Here is a 17,786-nt window from a genome sequence, read left to right on the forward strand (position 1 = left end):
TTCAGTTTGGCATGATTGGGTTGTGCTAGGCTGGGTTAGGTTGCGCTAGGTTTTTTTCTTTTTTTACCTCCCTACAGCCCTGAGCCAGCGCTTCCGTCATCAATTTCCCCGGTTCCCGCATCGTCTTGCCGTTGTCAGACGGACCCCAGCAGCAACTGTAGATGTCAACGTGCTGATTGTTAAAGGTCAAAGCCTCTGCTTCCATCATGTCTGTCACTCTGCCGTCTAGGAATCGTATGCCTGATGCAAAGATTGGAAATGACTCTGGCATCAAGAAATACAAGCAATGTGGCCATATACAGGAAGTATATGAACAGGGTAAAATACTGGAACAAAACATGGGTACCCGGATATATGTTAACGAAACCTCCAAAATGAAATAAACTCCAAAATTCAAAGAAAGAAAAACAAAGTGCAAATAGCACAACCAATGCATTCGCCCTGGTATTTGTCTATGAACATACGTATAAAGTCTGTGCTAGTAAACCATACACCATAGATTATATTTAAAATGTTCTCCCCAAACCTTGTTAAGCTTTTCTTTTTTATCGTCGGAAAATACAAAATGGCCACTGCAGTGGGTACCAGTGGTTAGTTGGTTGCCATGTATGCTTTAAAATATACTTGGAAACTGACGATGCTATCCAGCAGGAAATTTTTTTTCTTCCTGTGGTTTGTACTGTCTGGACTCGTGAAAATGATGGACACAATGGATGGCCATAGATAAAACCAGGGGATAGGTTGACCATCTATCGTTGAACACCATCCCCAGTCTGTAAAACCTACGGGACTAATGTGCTGGTCGGAATGTCTCACCTCCGATGCCTGCCTTCGGAGCTGCTCCTACCCCGCATATGCCATTATTGGCGGCCGCGGCAATTTCTCCAGCACAGCGAGTGCCGTGACTGTGTCAAAGGGTCAACAAAAAACAGAGCATGTAGTCGTGAGCCAAGCGCCAAAGCACGTGCCTCTATCGATGTACGAAACACAATTGGTTTGACAACAAATTCTGGATGCTATCTCATGTAATCTTTGGAATCGCATGAACAGCTGTCACTGTTGTAGTCGAGACCACTTACGACCTTCACAAGACCACACAAAACCAGCACAACACCTCCAGTCTGAATTCACATCACAAACTATTCAAATGAACTGCAACAAAAGCATTCCTTTGTCACTGTTCTCACTGTTACTTGTGACTGGCCTTGTGTCTGGTCTTGTGGTGGTTTCAATTGCAACACTGACAGCTGTGTTGCATTGTGTGTTGTTAGGCACTGTACAATTTTAAAGCGCCTGTTCAAATAAGAAAAGAAATGTTCGCAAGATTTGCGAAGTCATTGCTCCCATCCTCTGAACTTCGTAAGAGGCAAAATGTATGTGGGAACGTTCTCTTTGTTGTTTGGGATGTTACATGTGAGCAGAATTGGCCAAAAAAGAGCACATCAAGGCAACAGTTGCTATGGTTATTAAGCACTAGAATTTTGAAATTGCACAATTTGAACTTGCAAAAGAAATGTCTGCGGGGAGTAACCTGGCACACCTACTTGTTTTTACCCCCCACCTCAGCACGGTCATCAGGGTGTGGATCCGAGTCATTACCGTTGAAATCCCAGGATGCAAGTGGGTCCTGCAAGTGACCAAAAGCGTCAGTGTCATGTACCAAGGGGTCAAGATGTTGCCAGCAGTATAGCTGGAGCTGGTACTCTGCGACCTCTAATTCAGAAAGCTAGCAACAAACTAAATTGTGCGCGCGCGTAAAGACGAAAAATTTGGCAAGGCGTGTGGACCATTTGCTCTGCAAGAGCGGGGTACCAACCATATTACTCTGCAATGTACGCATTTCATTTGCCTGGTTCTTTTGCTGCTTTCGGCTTTCAATGATGCATTTGCTGAATGGTATTTTCTGTCGTAAAAAGCTTCACAAGATTGGCTCAATGTCTAGAAAGTTCTTTTGATGGTGAAGCATTGTCACTGTTGGCCCAGTCTAGATGCCTTGCTGTTGCTGTGCTGAACTCAACTAAAAATGAGCATAACAACAGCACAGCAATTTCTCCCAATGTCAACCTTTATAACTACAATTTTTAACAATCAAATGCAACAGTTTCGTGATGTAGTGGGATATGTTAGCAGTTTAGAGATGTTTAACATTGCGGATTTATGCCTAGTTCAATGAAAGATAAGTGTGTGATATCTCCGAACGAATGAAAAGGCCAACTTGTTACATCTGCAGCACGTCATGTAGAAAGGCGAAGTTCCACTGTCCTTCAGAATAGAGTGACTGGCCTTATTGAACCACAGTGTACTGATGTGTTAACCACTTGCCGCCGCCAGGGTTTTCTGGTACTGGTTCTGAGTCTCCGAAATCAGACAAAGGGAACTGGGCCTTGTAACAAAAGTCCGTACTCGGAACAAAAGACCAGGCTGCTGGGCATTACCAACATTTTTTCACTCTCAAAAGTGGAGATAATCCAGCCTTGTCTTGAGACAGTATACCACGGTTTTGGGGATTTAGCGCGAGCAGATTACCACCGGGGACAAAAGCGCTCCACAACCACAACGATGAGCCACAAAGTACCGCTGCACGCTAATCTGGCCCCTATTGAAAAGAGATCAGCAGCACACAATCTGGGCTCTTTTTACAAGGCAGCAGGCCTGGCTGAATACACCAGCGTCAATAGATGTTGTCTGTCAGATTAGAGTAGAAACCAGACAGTCCTTTGTGTGGGTGTATGTGTCCAGTGGGAAGAATTATTAAAGAATTTTGCCAACAGAAAAAAATGATAATTATCCTGCCCCAGCATCATCAACATTGATAACTGCCACCGGCGCAAAGTGGTTAAGCTCCAAACTGCCCAGCTGGACCAGCTCTAGGTGCCATGCTACTGCTGTTCCAAAATTTCAAATCATTCTGAGTTCAGCATGGCGGGGGTACAGTGTCTAGACCAGGCCTCAACTTCAGGCCTCCCCCCTGGGTTCATTTGGCTGCAGGTGAAATGAAACCTAACATTTCGAGCTTTTCAGGTTTTACGCAAAAGAAACATTGGCACTCAGGAATACGCCACCTCCATTGCACGGTACATGCGCCAAGTACTGTGGGAGTGTGTGCTTTGTGAACACATAGGCACAATTTGCTATGAAATAAATCTCATGAATTGTTCATTGATCGAGGACAAATCCAGAACCATTTTTTTGGGGTGGGGTGGGGAGAAGGCGGAACTATTTTATGTTAGGAAACTTTTGATGTAATCTTTTATGGTCTTTCTGAGGGGTGAGGCTACTGTTGGGGGGATCTATACACTTTAGGATGGGAAATAAAATAGACCAACAATTGCTGACTCATTGTTCTTCAAAAACATTTTTTTCCGTCAGAGGGGAGGGAGATTTTTGCCCCACTGCCCACCCACCCCTTCCCTTGTCTGAGAACTGAAATACGAGACAAGCGAGTGAGTGATTTATGTCATGCACGTGTATTACATGTATATCTGTTTATGTACCATATACAGGGAAACAGGTCTGGTCACGTAGCGCTGTCGAGACACCGAATGAATTTGAGTCTCCACAACGTAACAGTATTTGATTACTGCAACCTTTTCAGGACGTTCAGTAATACACTGTTTTTCCCATGCCTTGTTTTGTGATCACTGGAAACCAGCGAGTTTTGGACTGATTCTGGGGTTCATTCATTGCATCAACTTACATAGTTGGCCTGCAAGTCTGGATGAGTTCCGTCTACGCCTAAAAGAGCAGCAAAAAAAAAGAACAAAGATGGATTACGAAGGAGAAAACCAAGACCTTTCACAAAGTGACTGCTTGTGAAAAAAAAAGCTTCACGTTCTGATTAGATTCGGTAATTTTTTTCATGTTTTCATAAATAAACACAGAATGCCGATATGTGCAAGTTTTGCTGTGCAGGCATGGCATACATAGTGAGGACCTCTGCACAAAAGAAGTCCACATAGTGTAGGGTGCGATGGCATTGTGTGGACTTGCACACGTCCACACAATGTTTTGCCCTCTCTGAAAAACAGTTTCAGAGGCATTTTGGGGTCATGGGTTTCCGGGGCCAAATGAAGAGGAACAGTCCAGGAAATCATCATCAAAAATCCAGCTCAAAGGAGTTATCCCAGTGGGAAAAAAGGATATGTTTGCCAAGTTACCTTAACCACAGGAGAACAAAGGAATGCCACATACTAAGCTTGGACGATATTTTGGTTTCAAAAAATGGTGGTTTTTTTTTTTTTAATCACATCAAACAATACCGACTGGTGATTCGTGAATACCGAACCAAAGGCAAACTCAGTACAGAATTTCAATACTGTGAGGTAATTGTCGATGCGTTCAGAATGTTAACAGAACCCTTTTCTAAATAAAGGAAAACCACCTTAGCGTCATGTTTCGTTCCACTCTTCAGGGCACAAGTCATCCAGTGTCTTGCCAGCATTGTCACTTACAGTGGAGAGATACAATTGTCTGGCTCGACTTGGTAACATGAAACTTACGCAGCTGCCAACTCAACAGCCAAGAGCCTTCTATATCGCTGCTGTCATTGTGCACTGTACATGTACATGCATTTTGCAGTTTTGGTGTAGCTTACATTGTCTGAATGGGGGTTCCAAACAATGTTTTACACTGGGAGGTATGTTTTGTCACGGTCATAACCCAAGAATTGGGTCTGTCGTTTCCATTTTATAGTTGCAGGTGTTGGAACACTCATCATTCTTGCCTTAATAATTTGCCACATTTTGCATGTATCTCCACTTTTTATTATTCCATCTTATGAATAATATTCATTTCAAAATAAATAGATCAATTATTTGATAAATGATGAAGTGACACCCCACTTCATAGAACACCATGGTATTAATAAATACCAAAGTATTTTCATCGCAAGGTGCGTTTCCAAAGGAGAGTGACCGTTGGAAATCAGTCTGTAGTTAGTTGGGGATGAAAATATCGTAGAGGTATCAGCCAATGACTCGGCATTATCATTTTCAAATACTTGTATGTAATTGTGCTAACACTCACAGACTGACCATGACAGATCATACAAATGGACAAATGCCAAGAGTTCTTTGACAACTGGGGATAATGATGAATTTCTAGTAACTTGAGTACTTCTTTATTCCCTTTTCACAGCATCTGGAATAAAAGGAGTACTGAGGGCTAAAGAAAAAGAGTACTTAAGCCATTATTAATTCACCATCATCCCTTCTGTCCTCATATAGAATATGATCATGTGCATGCAACACTTAACTGTTAAGTCTCAATGATTAAAATTTGCAAGCGAAGCCAAGTTCCCCTGCAAGGATCGGCCGATCTTACCTTCAATCTCTGTGAACCTGGTTCGAATCCCACACATGCATACATACATACCAAGTTTCGGGCCCCACGAGGGCCACTTCGCACTCGAAGTGAAAGCGAACACGAACGTAAACGTTTCCGTTTCCAAAATATAAAAGGAAAGTCTGGAAACTAGATATACAACATTAACCAGTCGGTTGAATTTCAAGCCAACAAAAACATCCAAAATTCACAGGAATAAAGTTGGTAATTCATAAGTGATGTCAGTTCAAGTTCGCTTGCAAACGGCTGACTGGATGATTAGGGCCATGCATGAGCAGACACGCACAACATTCGTTTACACAATACTTGAAAAACCTGCAGAATTTTTACGGCCGCTCTTTACTTATACGAGATCAGTAAATGCATGTACATGTATAACTGTCTTTCAGTTTTACAAGAACAACAAAAACCCCACTTTAAATTCTACTCACGTGTCTTGAAACAGACACCGACGATGATTTTTTTCGGTTCATATTCATTTTCATCAACCAGGGTTCAAACTCTATTAGGTTTGGCTACTACTGTGATATCTTTCATATGTAATCCTTTCAATAAGAGATTTTGAGTAACGTACTTGTCCTGGGGCTAAACAGCTCCCAGAATGCATGTGAAACCGTGTGTTGCAGCAGCGATAACAGGGAAAGACGATTAAAAAAGTGAATGCTACACTTGACGTAAATTACAAGCCAACCGTAAAAATGCATAGCAAGTGGGAATTATAGCAGAAACAAAAAAAAACAGGGTGAGAAAACTTAATGGCATTCATGCATCCTGTTCTAAGAATAAACAAAAATATCATTTCCTGTGGCATCTATAAATACAGGGAAAATGTCACAGGGGACAGATTTCAATTGTGAAATGCTGAAGGTTGGAGATCAAAACAAAAGGTCGGAGTGTATTAATTCAATCGTTTTAAGTAATCTCTTTGGCAGGCTGACTTTCCATTAAGTTACAATTAACCTTTTCGCTAACATATACAAGTAATTTCTACAATGCTGGCCTTCAGAGTCAATTGCAGACACAGGTGCTTCTTAGCACAAAGGCCAACGAGTTCTGACTTCAATAGGAGGATTTCATTGAACTCTCGTTTGAAATTGGCATACCGGTATGTTCTCTGAATCCCCAGACTTGGGATTCCGTACTTCAAAATTTTGTTTGAAGCGAGGGATAACGAAATCCAGACAACAGCTGTTTGGACACTTCCTGCACAACTGATGTTTCACAGGCATTACATGCAAATTGTGTAAGGGTCATTCCATGCATAAGGGATCTGAACTGTGACAGTTTTTTGTCTTGGTAGCATCTGATCTGCGTAATTTGACATGTGTACAAACCAGTGAAATTGACTTCAAACTATGTTTGTTTGGCAGGTACATGTACGTATTTTTGTATGACTTAATCACTCTTGGAAATGAAAGACGGTGTTTTTAAACATACAAAATCCTATGCCAGATGTAACAGGGACAAGAAGAAATTGGACCCCAAATCTATAGAATGACCTGTATTACAGGGTTTCAGGGGGGCGTACAAATGATCATCAGTACAGAATTTGAGGTTGAAAGTGTTCATTATTTGGAATGGTACATCACTGACTCCACACCAGGGTCTCACCGGGAATTGAATTCTGGATGGGTTAAAGGATTTTCAGAGGGATATACTCGGACAAAGTTGAGGGTGGGGAAACTTTCCGAAGTGGGGGGGGGACTGAAACAATGGTCTATAAACTGTGAAGTCAGCCAACTGTGAAGTACATGTACATTGGGCATTGCATGGGACGCTACCAGCACATAGATACATGCACTACATGTTGAATGACACAAAACCAATTAACGGTGCTCTTGTCTTTTCCCAGTGAAAGTACAGATTTATGTCAAAGACACTGGCTTTATTTGCATACAAATAGAAGAACGTTGTCACCCATTTTCAGAATGGAATAAACAGTTATCAGGGTAGCACATCATTTTTCCAGCATGGCTCATCATTTTTTGCCAGAACTGGGGAATTCTTCTGCGATGTGTGGGACTGAGGTCCCAAGAGGAGAGCCTGGTGATGTTGAACTTGAGCTAGGATGTTCTTAACGTAGGACTGGAACGGTTAACTACAATACGGAACAAAGCCAAACTGGTATGGAAGGGAGGAGGGGGAAAAACATGCAAGAACAAAGCTGTCGGTTGTAACGATTAATACGGGGCGATGGATTCATGCATCACAGAAAACTCTTTAGGCTGTTCAAAATCTTCAACAACTTATTAAGCTTTCTGTCGACCAAAAGAAAAACAGCAGCATTAAATTCATGAACACATGCAGGATTAAGCCAAAAAACATGTAAAACATGGTCAAGCCAGTTTGGAACCAAAATCACTTTGAACTTACTCAAGTTGACTTGGAACCTGTGGGGTGGGATTAAAAGGGATTAAACTGTGGAATGGGAACGGGTCGTGGGGAAAATAATAAACAGCATATTCCTTCATTAAATCAATGTCACAGATCAATGGAAACATCCAAAATGTACATGTATATCAAAAAACACAAACTTTCTCAAATTTGAAATATTCTGGATGTACAAAATTTTAAAATTCATGGAAATTCAACACGTAATAATTTTCAAGTGACTGGTAACATGACAAACTGCACGGTGCCCAGATTGTTAAATATCCTGAGCATAAGATTTTCCTGCTCGGGGCTCGACAGGGGAATGAATTATTTTTTCATACTGAGAGCTGATAGTACATGACCTCTACTTCAGGCCACAGATAAGTTCTAAAGGTTGTTTCAGACCCAATGTTCAATGAAAAGTGACGCACGACTTCACTGGCTTTCGCAATGTTAATCTTCCCACCACCAACATAATTATGCTACCAGCAGAAAAAGAAACAGAACGTGTTTTGTTTCACTCATGTGATCTGATCACCAGTGACTGTAGATCCCAAGCACCACGTGCAACCGTGAGTGCATACATGTATATATGCACATACGCCCAAATCACATGCACAGTCAGACAACTTGTCTAGCACTGTAAACAGATTTCAAACATGTCAGTAATTGCTTCCATGACATTTAGCAGCATTTCCTTTAAGAAAGTCTTCACCATCACTTGATCGGTCCAAAACCTGTCCTGCATTTGAAACAGCAAGCACGCCACAACCGGGTTGAAACATTTCTTAAATAAGTAGGCAATGACTTCCATTTTAAGCTAAAAGACAACGCAAGAAAAATTTGATTCAGAGGAAAATAAACTCCATTATGCAGTTTGCAGAGGTTCAACTCCAGTTATAAGACAGCGTATGCACGTTGCTTCAAAAGCATAACTGGTTTTTGGCATGTTTAAGTATTGGCAACAATCTACTCATAAATGTACCAGTAGATGCACGAGGGAAACACTGGTCAGGTGACAGTAACTTACTCCGTCACTCTTGTTCTGTTTCAGAAGAAAATCAACCCCTTGCCGATGGTGCTACATGTATATTTTGGGCCCAAAATGTTGACTCTCAAAACAAGCGAGATTTACCGGTCAAACACTGATTTGCAGGAGTTATTTGAACAATATTAGTACACTGTTTCTCATCAAGACCTCATGAATATTTTCAAAACTCTGGGGCATTGCCCATGGAATGATATTTGCTATCAGTACCACGACAAGCCATTCCCGTGGCCAAGTTTAGGTTCAACACATGACAGACTTGTCAAACTAGGTGAGTGCGTGTGTGTGCCCAAAACAAATGGGGGACTTATACACATGTTCAGATGCCATCCAGAGGCAAATTGAGGTGGGCCTAACAGTTGGTCAGCCCTGCCTGTGTGCACAGATAGCCAGACTGTGTTAACTCTTCCACTGGCACGGAATGGCTACGCATACAGTTGAATTTGTTCCCCATTTAAACAAATCAAGAAACTGTGTGTGTTTTGAGTCTGGGAATTTCTCAAAAATCTCTTGAAAATCTCTGTTGACTCCCCCTTCCTGTATCCATAAAAATGCTTCTGCCAAAGTAAACTGTTCTGTATTAACGAAAGCTTGCACACGTAGTTGACCCTCTTACATAAACTCACCATCATCAACTACGGCCACCACTGACCCCTGTCCCATGATGCCTAGCTTCCAGACCGGCGCCAGGTTCATGTCCACGCCTGGCGTCGCATCGTTCTGACCATCATTGTGCTGAAAAGTGAATTCCGAAATCATCAACCGCATACACCGTATACATTAGTGTCCATTCAGTCTAAATGAACTTCACCCCATCCTCCAAAAAGGACAGAAAACTTGTCCACTCCTTCACTCTGAAAATGTGTCTGGAAGTTTTCTTTACGGACAGTGACCAAAGATATCAAATGGAAAATGTGAACAGTTGCATGATCATTTCAGAGGTACTTGTAAGAGTCTGTAAATGACTCTAGTATGTTTTGTAAAGATAAAGATCAGAACTGTTCTATCAGATTCTCATTATTCTGCTAAATGAAAAAGTGCTACGCACATTGTACATGTCTGCAAACGGCATAAAACAATAAATTGTATGTGACTAGTTAGCAGGAGTGCAAGGGACAAGTACATGTAGAAACCTACCAGATACCACTGATCAGGGAACCGGGGATCATTGAATGGCGGTACGTAATCGTCACCGGTTTGGTCGTGAGAAACAGCTGCTGCATCTCGCTTCTCGTGGAAATGCGTTTCCTGTTGTTCCACCCACGCTACCTGAACGTGACAAGAGGCGCGACAAATTAAAGGGCCTACGTAATGCAATTTTTTTTTTTGTTTTTACATTTGCAATCTTTGAAAATGCACTTTTGAGTTTCCAGTCTAACCTCCATTAAATTTTTACTTTTGTCATATTTGTCAGCAATGTGGAACTTTGTTTTTTTATGCTAATTATGCACATACTATATCTGCATGTAGGTCCAAAAGTGAGATGTCACTTTAACAAGATTCAAGACAACATCCTCCTTTTTGCCGTTAACAAAACTGAGATTTTCTAGAAGGGAAACGCAGGGACTTGTCCTATTTTGAGTGCCGTTTTCAGGTCATTAGTAATCCTACGCATACAAGCCTAGGGTGAAAGGTAATCATTCATTAATTTTCATGAATTTTAAAACCCAAATTCAATTAAACTGGATTTAAAAAAAATCCCATCCAGTCTTGCTTTACACAGCAGGTGGTTTTGTCGGATCCAAGTCCCACATTATGGGTTAACGTCCACTCTCGGTGCACAACATTTCTGTACCTGAAATTTTCAATCTGTATCAGCCTGCTGACGAGTAGTGGGTTTCTTGGTCACAAACATGTGCTGTCTCACACCGAGTCAAAGACCAGCATTTGTTTCTGGTCACCTGGATACTTGTGACGGGTCTTGTGAGAGGGCAAGCATTGAACTTGACTACACCAATACAGGAGTCACATGTACATGTAGCATAGTGCTAGCTAGCTGATTGTAGAGCTGTGACATGCATACATGTACATGTACTGGTACATGTTTTATGTACATATTGACTTGTTTGGCTACATGTGGTTGAAGTGAGCCCAAAAAATGACACACATACTGTTATTTTACATGCGAGTGATCTTGGGTCAGACAAGCTTTTTAACAACAGAAAGAACCATTTTAGCATTTTCACGGCTCCATTTTTAAAATTCCTCCTTGAATAGACCTTGCTGCAACCATAGAGCCAACTAAAGTGGACGGAATCCAGACAGATCCTTGACAACAAAGGCACTACTGTCCCTGAAGCATTATTCACTGTGCTTGTGTAGTCTGCTTTACAAGTGCTGGAGTCAGATTCCACCGTATGGACACCTACATGAACATGTACGTGTGTCCAGAAATTAGGGGTCCAAAAGTGTGACATTTTAGTGTCCCTGTTACATCTGACCTTTGTCATTTGACATGGAAACATCATCAGAATTGATTTCAAACTATTACTATTTGTTTGGCAGGTAATTTGCATTAATTCGTCACTCTTGGAAATTGAAAAATGTGTTCTGAACTTACAAAATCATATGTCAGATGTGACAGGGACACACATAAAATGGATCCCTAATTTCTGGAATTACCCACATGTATACATTATCAAATGCTGGGGGAGGGCATTGGAAATGACAGGATGATCCAACGCATGCCCAACTCAGCGTCAGTGCAAAAACTGCATTCAATTACTGAATGTGAACAAAAGTACCGGGAGTTGGAAAGTTTTGCACATACCGGAGCATGTACATGTACGTGTATGCACTCACCTGCATGTTCCATTGCATTTTTTTACACACTTTTTGTACACTGCACGTGTATGTACAGTATAATGCAATTGAAAGTTAACACTGTGAATTGGGCTGGGAACCTGGTGGGAAAAAAATCCTTTTTCACATTTCACTTGTACAAAAATCTGTGAAAATCTGTTCCCCATTTTTTTCACAGGAAATTTTCCACTTGTCGGTAATTCTTGGAAAATCTTTTCCCACTTGTATGAAAATCTTTGAAATTTTTTCCCACTCCGGGAAAGTTTTTTTTTCACATTTTGTGAAGTGGAACTGAATTCCTAAGGGGAAGAGAAAAAGTGCAAAAAGATCAATTTTCCCATCAACGGGTTACCTTCCAATACACTGCAATGCATTCATGTCGGCCAAAGGTCAGATTCCTAAAGTCTCACACGTTAAAAAACAACAGCCTTACCCTTGCATCTTCTACCAACAGACTGGTGACGTCCACAGCCTGTCTTCGTGACCTCCTCTCATGGTTATCCTTCTGGAGGCTGTACATATTCTCCAGGGCACCAATCTGCATTCATAAAGTCGGACACAGGCCCACGAGGATTCCGTTAATCATGTTTATGTATACACCATATTTGAATCAAGTTAAGTGTAAATCATTTGATTACGATCTTCCGTAATCAAAGCCACTTCAAATAAAGAAACATTTTCTAGGGCTGTGCCAAGTATCTGAATAACGGATCAAATATTCAAATATTTTTTTCTGAATTTGAATGTTCGAATGCAAAATTAATGAAAAGGAAGGGAAAATTTTCTTTTCTTTTGAATGATAAAAAGTGCACTGTGGAAGCTTGTTTCAAGCAGATTCAAATGAAAAGCAACAGAAATCTTGCAAATTCAAAAAGCAAATTATTCATTAAACGATTTAAAAGTTGTAGAAATTTTTAACAGGGCAGAAAGTGTTGTTCATCTCTTAAATCTTGCTAAATCATGGCTGGAGATACTCCTAGATGTGAGAATCTATTACATTGATTATAATGTTTAATTGTGTGTGTTATTGCAATTGATTTTGTATCTGGTTTGTTCATTAACAATCTGCCGGTCGGTACGACCGAATATGTGGATATTCTATCAAATTGAAGGTCAAGTATTCGAATAGTGAATTATTTCAATAAGCAATTTGCAAGTTATATTTGAATAAAATCTGGTGCACTGAGTTACATGTATCTGACTACACATAAACATAACGATTTGAGTTCCCCAGACTAAATACACTGTTGCTACATGTAAATGGCTAAAGCTGTTCTTTTCCTCTCAGAAGTGGAAGGGAATGGCTACACTTGTTCTGTTCCTCTCAGAAGTGGAAGAGAATGGCTAAACCTGTTCTGTTCCTTTCAGAAGTGGAAGAGAATGGCTAAACCTGCTCTGTTCCTCTAAGAAGTGGAAGAGAATGGCTACACCTGTTCTGTTCCTCTCAGAAGTGGAAGAGAATGGCTGAACCTGTTCTGTTCCTCTCAGAAGTGGAAGAGAATGGCTAAACCTGTTCTTTTCCCCTCAGAAGTGGAAGAGAATGGCTAAACCTGTTCTTTTCCTCTCAGAAGTGGAAGAGAATGGCTGAACCTGTTCTTTTCCCCTCAGAAGTGGAAGAGAATGGCTAAACCTGTTCTTTTCCTCTCAGAAGTGGAAGAGAATGGCTACACCTGTTCTGTTCCTCTAAGAAGTGGAAGAGAATGGCTAAACCTGTTCTGTTCCTCTCAGAAGTGGAAGAAAATGGCTAAACCTGTTCTGTTCCTCTAAGAATTGGAAGAGAATGGCTAAACCTGTTCTGTTCCTCTAAGAAGTGGAAGAGAATGGCTAAACCTGTTCTTTTCCTCTCAGAAGTGGAAGAGAATGGCTGAACCTATTCTTTTCCTCTCAGAAGTGGAAGAGAACGGCTGAACCTGTTCTTTTCCTCTCAGAAGTGGAAGAGAATGGCTGAACCTGTAACTTCATAACCCTACATTAGTCCAACTTCCATTGCTCATATTTTCAAGGGCGTTTTACAGCTACCACTACTGGTAAGAAGCTCACTGCAGACAGAATTACGATTTAACAAGGATCACTTTAACCCTAACCCCCTAGGGTGTATGTAAAATCGTATTGAAATTGGAGGATTTGGGAGTGTTAGGGTTAAAGTGAAAAAAAAAAAAAAGCTGAAGGAGAGGAATTGTCCAACATCACAAATTCTACCGACTTCAGTCTGATTTGGGCTGGTGGGTCACATTTATTCGCAATTTTTTTTTATGTCACTAACACAAAGGCAGGCGTACGTGTATACAGGTAGTTGAAAAGTGTAAATGGAACGCAATCTGTGTACTTCAAGGACACTGCAGCAAAAAGGCTGCTTGATTATTTATTACATTTACTGCTGGTTTTAAACCAACGTAATCAATTAACGTAAAAATTAATGTACCTGCACAGAAAAGGCGGTTTGATGTATTGAAATTGTAATTAAAAAGGAATGACTCAGCAATACAAAAACAAATCACAAACTTGTAAACTTGGTAGGGATGGGTGTGTGCAGGTGTTTTTGGAACTGGGTGCCCGTTTCATGTCAATACCGAGTACCTGGGTACCCTTTTAAAACCCTAACTGCCCAAAACCTGCCATACTCCAACAGCAGGTTTTGTGAGGTTTTGGCAGGTTTGGTACCGTACCTGAGGAACTTCTTGTTGAATTTTGTGAGACTTGGGATGAAAGGCCCAGGGAGATGGTGTTGGATTCTGTGTGAGTTGGGACACACAGGGTTCATTGTGTGCAGTGTCTGGCTTGCTGTACCAATTGTTGGACTATGCTTGATTTTGTCAGGTTTGGTACTGTTCAGTGCAAGTCATCCTATACTGCATAGACCCATCCATACCATATCACTCAAACTCCAACAGGCTCATTCTGTTGGAGTTTATCAGGTTTGGTACACTAACCTGCATGTACAAGTACATAGACAAGTACATGAACCTGTTAGATTTTGTGAGGTTCAGTATGCTTTCTAGTGCAGGAGCCTAGGGGTTAGGGTTAAAATATAAAGAACATTTAGCAAATGACATTGGGCGCAATCCTAGGGGGCCATGGGCCTGAAACAGGGCTCCTTTTTTCATACAAAGTGCAGCATATTGTTCTAAATGTTAGGTGGGAATCTCCCTCACCTTTTGATCAAACAAAGTGTTATCTTTAATTTCTAACAAAACTACATGTAGCTCTGTCGATCTCTGAACTAGAGTTATGACCATGGGACCAGGTTTTTCAGCTGCACGATGACTTTTCAGCAAATTCTGCTCTTCATTCTTCATATTCATATTAATAGAATTTTACAATAACAGAAAGAGGCCCAATAATATTAACTTTTGTGAGCACGGTAATCCTCTTTTTTACAATTGTAATACCCTAAAAAGCAATCACTACTCTTTCCAGTTAGGCTCTTTCATGTACATGTATCAACTCAATAACTCTCACTACCGCAATCAATTCGCTCAATGATTTCAAGAAATGAAGATTTTCATCACCACTTTACAAGGCAAAGAGATGAATTTCATCGCTCGTTTACACGTACTAAGCTCGCTACATCTACCGTGAAACATGTAGGCCCCAAGTTATGGAGTCCCATGGATCTTTCCTTGAAATCTGCATCTAGTCTCTCAGTATTCAAACACAAATACATGTAGAAAAGTAAACTACTGATTAACTATTTAAGTAACGATTAATTTCTTTCTCACGGGGTTGCAGCAGGCAAAAGCTGCATGGTCATGTACATGTGCTGTATTCAATATACATGTACATGTATGTTGTGTTATTTGTAAAGTGTTAGTGTGTTGTTGTCTTTGTGGAACTTTGTTTTTTCCGAACTGGGGACCCCCACTCGACAAGCACTGCTTCTTTGGGGCCCTGTCCACATATATACACTTTGTGAAACTGTTTCTATAGAGTAATATTACGTGGAAAATAAAGTGAACTGAACTGAACTGAATGCATTCTATAAGGAATTTTTGTCAAAAATTTTTATGGGTACCAGGCCCAAAAATAATGGAACCGGGTTTTGATATCGCTTGGCGGGTATCCAGGTACCGAGCATAGGCCTAAAATGGTCATGTACATGTACATGTGCTGTATTCAATATATGTATGTTGTGTTATTTGTAAAGTGTTAGTGTGTTGCCAAATACTTTTTTGGCTTATTCTGATCTGAATATTGGATGATTGCTACATGTATGAGCAATTTATGTCTTATCAACTTCTTGTAAATGATGAATCTTGTTGAGGGTGCATTTGGGAATCCCTTACGACAAGTGTGGGATGCCTGGCATTACCGACATTCCATGAGAGAAGGCAGATTCTTCAGAACATCAACTTCCTCCAGACTGTTCAGTTTGGGAGACATTCTGAATCTTGCACTGGCATGGCAAAATTTTGTGACGTCATGCGAACGTCATTCAAAGTTACAATTTTCGTTCTCAAAAAGTTCATCTATTTAACAGGGTAACTACCACTGGAATCTGAACTACAGTACATGTACCGTATCCGTATGAAGTGACGTCATGATGACATCATCCTGGGAAGTGTTGTAAATTTTAACATTCATACCGGTATGTACAAGCACATGTCTCTCATTGACTTTGTAAGTACATGTACACTATAGGCCTACATGTACGTGTTTTGTATTACACGTGTACGCATTATGCAAATGGAAAGATGGGAAGCTCATTAACAGCATAGTTTCAGGAATGAGGAAAAGTCCTATTCTCTGTGGCAAACCAACACAAAAAGTCTCATTTTACATGTAATCCGAGTCTCTTGCAACGCTACAGGTGCTTTTGGCCATCACAATGAAAACGGTGTAAAATACATGTAAATTTTAAATTAGAATTATTCAATTGAGTGTTAGCCCCATGCCTGAGAAGCATAAACCATTTACAATGTACCGGAACATGTACATGAATGTATACATGTATGTACATGTAGATGTACACGTACATATCACGTACACAATATTTGAGGCCAAAGTCAGAGACAAATCCAAGGAGCTTTGGGAAAGAGCACAAGCATAGAAAGTTGATTGAAATGGGTTAAAATTTTGCAGGAAATGGACAGGGTTATGAGGGGGCACGTACATGTACAGTACACACATATTATATTACACTTTACAATTTTAATTCATCACAGCCTGGCTAACACTCGGGCATTTACAATGTGCATAAGGTGTAGCAGTAGGTTTGCCGTTCAAGCCCTATAAACCACTCTCCATAACAAAACCTCTATTCAAACAATACATACATGTAGGAGGATAGTGAGCACCCAGCAACCATGTCTGTGCAAACAGGTCTGTTACCTAAACCCACACTTGGATGGCTACATGTACAGGACTGCATGTACAAGTACAAGTACATACATGTACATACATGTACATGTACGTAGCTGATAAAATTCAGTTTTGGTGCGTCTTATCACAGAAGCCCAAAACCAAAAATTTCCCCAACATGTACAGCGTACTATACCAGTACCCGGTAGATGGACTGAACACTCGGTATATGTATTTTTCAATCAAGTTCCTTTAAAAGAACAATTGAAACAATGTCCGACGGAACTAACTTTTTTCAGACAGAAAAACTGCCCTATTTCAATTTGTCATTCTATAAATTTGGGGTCCAATTTTTCTTTCTGTGTCCCTGTAACATCCGGCAAACGATTTTGTAAGTTCAGAACACATTTTCTAATTTCCAAGACTGATGAATTAATGCAAATTACCTGCCAAACAAATAGTAATAGTTTGAAACCAGTTCTTGTGATATTTCTACATGTCACTGCAGGTACGTCAAAAAACAAAGGTCAGATGCAACAGGGATGCAAAAATGTCACACTTTTGGAGCCCAAATTTCTGGAATTAGCCTTACATAAATGTTGTACTTTTTATAACGTAAAGAATCCGGTTATTTTAGCCATTTGATTATCCATTTGATTTGATCATTCATATCTGCAATAGGTTATTACATGAATGACTGTTTACATCTGTCCCTCATGAACAAGGACTGTAAATGACCTTAAGCAAGTATACAATGCATTTTTCCGTAAAACAAGACAGCCAACACCACCAACATGGCCAAAGATAAAGGTCAGCTCCTGACATTCTGTCTGCCTAAGCACCATCAGTCCAAAGCATGTATTAAAATACATGCATTTCTCCCTTCCACTCTGAATCTATTCCACAGAAAACTAGATTCTTT

The 17,786-nt window shown here is 40.5% G+C and overlaps 1 protein-coding gene across 3 annotated transcripts in view; it reads right to left on the reverse strand.

Annotated features, from left to right (window-relative positions):
- LOC110983302 (PC3-like endoprotease variant B) overlaps window positions 1–17,786 on the reverse strand; it is a 35,491-nt gene that overhangs the window by 11,079 nt on the left and 6,626 nt on the right. For all 3 annotated transcript variants that reach the window (XM_022242448.2, XM_087146234.1, XM_022242446.2), the window contains 7 exons: window positions 12,000–12,104; window positions 9,902–10,033; window positions 9,391–9,499; window positions 3,698–3,735; window positions 1,545–1,627; window positions 817–905; window positions 68–240 (listed from right to left, as the gene is read on the reverse strand). In XM_022242448.2, the coding sequence (XP_022098140.2) occupies window positions 68–240; window positions 817–905; window positions 1,545–1,627; window positions 3,698–3,735; window positions 9,391–9,499; window positions 9,902–10,033; window positions 12,000–12,104 (729 nt within the window). The remainder of the gene's footprint in view (window positions 1–67; window positions 241–816; window positions 906–1,544; window positions 1,628–3,697; window positions 3,736–9,390; window positions 9,500–9,901; window positions 10,034–11,999; window positions 12,105–17,786) is intronic.

This window comes from Acanthaster planci, linkage group LG15 (assembly GCF_054643075.1).
Source record: "Acanthaster planci isolate LZ-2023a linkage group LG15, COTS_SCS, whole genome shotgun sequence".
Lineage (NCBI taxonomy): Eukaryota > Metazoa > Echinodermata > Asteroidea > Valvatida > Acanthasteridae > Acanthaster > Acanthaster planci.